The sequence below is a fragment of the Psammomys obesus genome, unplaced genomic scaffold, assembly GCF_907164565.1.
Source record: "Psammomys obesus unplaced genomic scaffold, mPsaObe1.curated_primary_1811, whole genome shotgun sequence".
NCBI classification, from domain to species: domain Eukaryota; kingdom Metazoa; phylum Chordata; class Mammalia; order Rodentia; family Muridae; genus Psammomys; species Psammomys obesus.
This window is the reverse complement of record NW_026585643.1, coordinates 3719226-3722602: the sequence shown is the minus strand read 5'-3', so window position 1 is coordinate 3722602 and position 3377 is coordinate 3719226. Positions and strand designations below refer to the sequence as shown.

The 3377-nt window shown below is 39.5% G+C and overlaps 1 protein-coding gene across 6 annotated transcripts in view; it reads left to right on the top strand.

Moving 5' to 3' along the window:
* The window catches only part of Zdhhc20 (zinc finger DHHC-type palmitoyltransferase 20), a 57213-nt gene that overhangs the window by 47997 nt on the left and 5839 nt on the right, over positions 1-3377 (top strand). For 4 of the 6 annotated variants that reach the window (XM_055617069.1, XM_055617060.1, XM_055617051.1 and 1 more), the window contains 2 exons: positions 1440-1529; positions 2985-3100. In XM_055617069.1, coding sequence (XP_055473044.1) covers positions 1440-1529; positions 2985-3100 — 206 coding nt within the window. Of the gene's footprint in view, positions 1-1439; positions 1530-2586; positions 2632-2984; positions 3101-3377 lie in introns of those variants that run through there. The other 2 variants (XM_055617084.1, XM_055617076.1) reach the window with 1 other exon arrangement.

The window sequence follows — 3377 nt, the reverse complement described above, 5'->3', positions numbered from 1 at the left end:
TTTTTTTTTTTTTTTTTTTTTTTTTTTTTTTTTTTTTTTTTTTTTTTGAAGATTTTGTCAGGTGGGTGGGTGTGGTGTATGCACCATGTACGTCCTTGGTGTCTGAGGGGTCAGAAAAGGTTCAAGATCCTCTGGAATTGTAGTTAGAAATGCTGTGGGGTGCCACGTGGTGGGTGCTGGGAACCAAATCCAGGTCCTCTGTAAGTGCTGCAAAAAATGCTCTCTGGTTTGTGTGTTTTGTTTTTTAAAGAGTTATCTGTCCTCACTCTTACTCCATTCTTGGTGAATTATGGTTCATTGACCCTCCCCACTTCCACTTTTAATTTTTACAATTTCTGTGTACACAACGCATGAGTACACGTGGCTGCAAAGACTGGAGAAGTGACTTCATGTAACTCCCTGAGGTGTGGGTACAGCTGTGGTCTGCCCTGTGTGGGTCCTCTGCAAGAGCTCCAAGTGCTGAGCCATCCTCTCCAGCCCTTTCTCAGACCTTATGTCTGGCGTTAAGCAGCTTCATGATGCTGCTTAGCGATACTTACCAGGCTTCTTGGATCTGTGAGTGTGTTCTCACTGGCTCTGAATTTTTATCAAATATATCTTTAGTTATTTTGTTATGGCTATGTTTGTTTGGGGTTCTACCTGTTCATTCCTCCTACCCCTTCTCTCCCCACCAACATTTTACTTATTACTGTTTGATACTGTAGTTGTTCTGTGTGTTGTGCACTCCTCAGCTTTTCATCTTTTTTGCTTAATTGCTACAAGTTTATTGATTCTCTCGTAGTGTCTTAACTGCTGATAAGCCCCATATAGTGGGTTTTAACTTGAGACTACATATTTCTCAGTTCTTTAAGTTGGATTTGGTTCTTTCTTACAATCTTTACATTTCTGGTTTTATTGTATCCATTTGTCTTCCAAATTCATGGATATGTCTATTCTGTAAATGCTGTTTTGAAGTTGCTAATTTCCCCTTTGTTTTCTGTTGGTTGTTTTTTGTTCTTAGTTCTGATCACATTGTCTGTTACTTTCCATGTCAGTTACTTCTGATTAAACATGGTTGTTCTCAATGCTAGTTAGCTCTGTGTCTAGATTTTACTCTTTACAGCTGCTGAGTCTGTTTTGACACACCACTAGTTTACTTGAGCTTTTCAGTAGTGTTTTTCAGGGTTTTAATTTCAGTTTGAGTATGGATAATGTCTTTCGTTGAGGTGCTAACAGGGCATTGTGGTCTTAATCAGTGTAGAGGATATTGCTTCTTTCTAAGTACATAAGAGTGATAAGCAAAACGGCTGTTTTCAGTGGAGGCACTAACTTCCAGAATTAGAAATCTTGGGACTTGATACCTGACTTGATGAATTTTAGTAATTTATTTCTATCATGGCTCTAAAAAACGAGTGTCAAAGTTGACTGTTGTTAAATTAGCACTATCTCTTATCATACAGCTTGGGTGATGGTTGCAGTTTTCCAACTCGCCTTGTGGGGATGGATCCAGAACAAGCTTCTGTTGCCAACCAGAGTGAATATGTCAGAAGGTGTGTTTCTTGTTCCTAAGTTTTTCAGTATTCATTCAGATGCCTGTGTTCTACATGAATGATTAAGATACAAACAGTAGCACTCTAGGAAGCAGACAGAAAAAGAAAACTTGTATTTACATCCTCTTTTTAATGGAGAACTGATGGTAGGTGCCATCTTAGAATTGACACCTTCTACCTGCAGGCCCAAACCTGAGAGTAGCAGAGCATATAAACAGTTAAATCAGGACAGTCACACACAGCTTGGTGTCGGGGAAAATTAGGAGGCAGGTAAATAAATACTATGTGTTCATCCTAGGAAGTAAGAATCCCTTTCAGGATTTCATTATATTGGCTTATACCACGTTGGATTTTGTAAAGAAAATTTAAAAGCCACTGTCATTATTCTAATCACCATTACTTTTGATATCTAGATTTTAATTAAAATATCAGAATAATTAATGAGAATTTGAAAGTACAAATATTTTCTTACTCATTTTAAAGGAAGGAAGGTTGGTTGGTTGGTTGGTTGGTTGGTTGGTTGGTTGGTTGGTTGGTTGGTTGGTTGGTTGATTGGTAGGGTTTCTCTGTGTAACAGCTCTGGCTATACTTGTAGACCAGGCTGGCCTGGAACTCACAGAAATCCACCTGTCTCTGCCTCCTGAGTGCTGGGATTAAACGTGTGTGCCACCTCACCTGGCTAAAGGAAATTTCTTAACATAGTTGCACATGAAGAAAACTGATTCAGAAATTCATATTTCGGTCAACATGAAAAAATGGAAGGTGAAGAGGGCTTTGAGCTCTATAGCATGTTGATGTCAGTAGGCAGGCCTAACACTGCATTTACTGTGGTTCTAAGCAAGTCTGTTTCCAGCTCTGGAACTTAGGATCCTGAGAGCTGTTTCCTTTCCCTGGGTTCCTGAGAGGGTGGAGGCAGTGTCTAAAGCACAGCATAGTGTCTGCCCATAAGTGCCTAGCAAAGCTTTCCTCCTTTCCTTCCTCCATTCCCTTCTTCCCTGGTTCTCTGAGTTAGAAAAATAAGTCTACAATAAATCACTGAATCATTTTTTCCCCTTAGATCTAAACTGCAGAGGTAGAAAGCAGAAAACTTGGGAGATGACAGGTAACTTTTTGTACTGGCCACAGACATAGCTCTTCACCTGTCCTTGTGCTACTATGGCTCCCGATTAACAAGTGTTTAAAAGTCCTTCCCACTGGCCTCTGAAGCTGTTTGTTAGTTTAACTGGTTTCTTTGGCAGTGTTAGAATATACACTTTTGGGCCCAAAGAGCTATTTGACCGGGGGTGGGGGTTGTGGGCATATTTTTCTCTTGGAGATAGCCTTTTCAGAGTGCTAAGATCTTATGAGTTGCCCTCACATATCTCAGAGAAGGAATACTAATTTGCTGCTTATTAATTATTAAGTATCCTTAATTGAGCATTAAACTATTTACTGAATTGTCTGTTCCTTTTTCAGTATTGGCTCAAATCAACCTTTTCCTATCAAACCACTTAGTGAATCAAAAAACCGTTTGTTGGACACTGAATCTCAGTGGCTAGAGAATGGAGCTGAAGAAGGAGTCACCAGATCAGGTAATAATTCTCATCTGGCTCACGGGAAGATCACCGGATTCCACAAATACAGTAGAAACCCACAGTTGTGTGATATTTGAAATTAGAGCACATGGGAGATTGTCTGATAAGCTGCTGTACATGTGAGGGGTTAGTGGTTGATCTACTAGGAAAGGGCAGAGGCACAGTGGCTGGGCTGTTTGCCGGCCATGTTTCTGTGTCCAAGTATATAAAGTTAGTTTGGTATTGGCTAATCTGATTTTTTTTTTTTTTTTTTTTTTTTTTTTTTTTTTTTTTT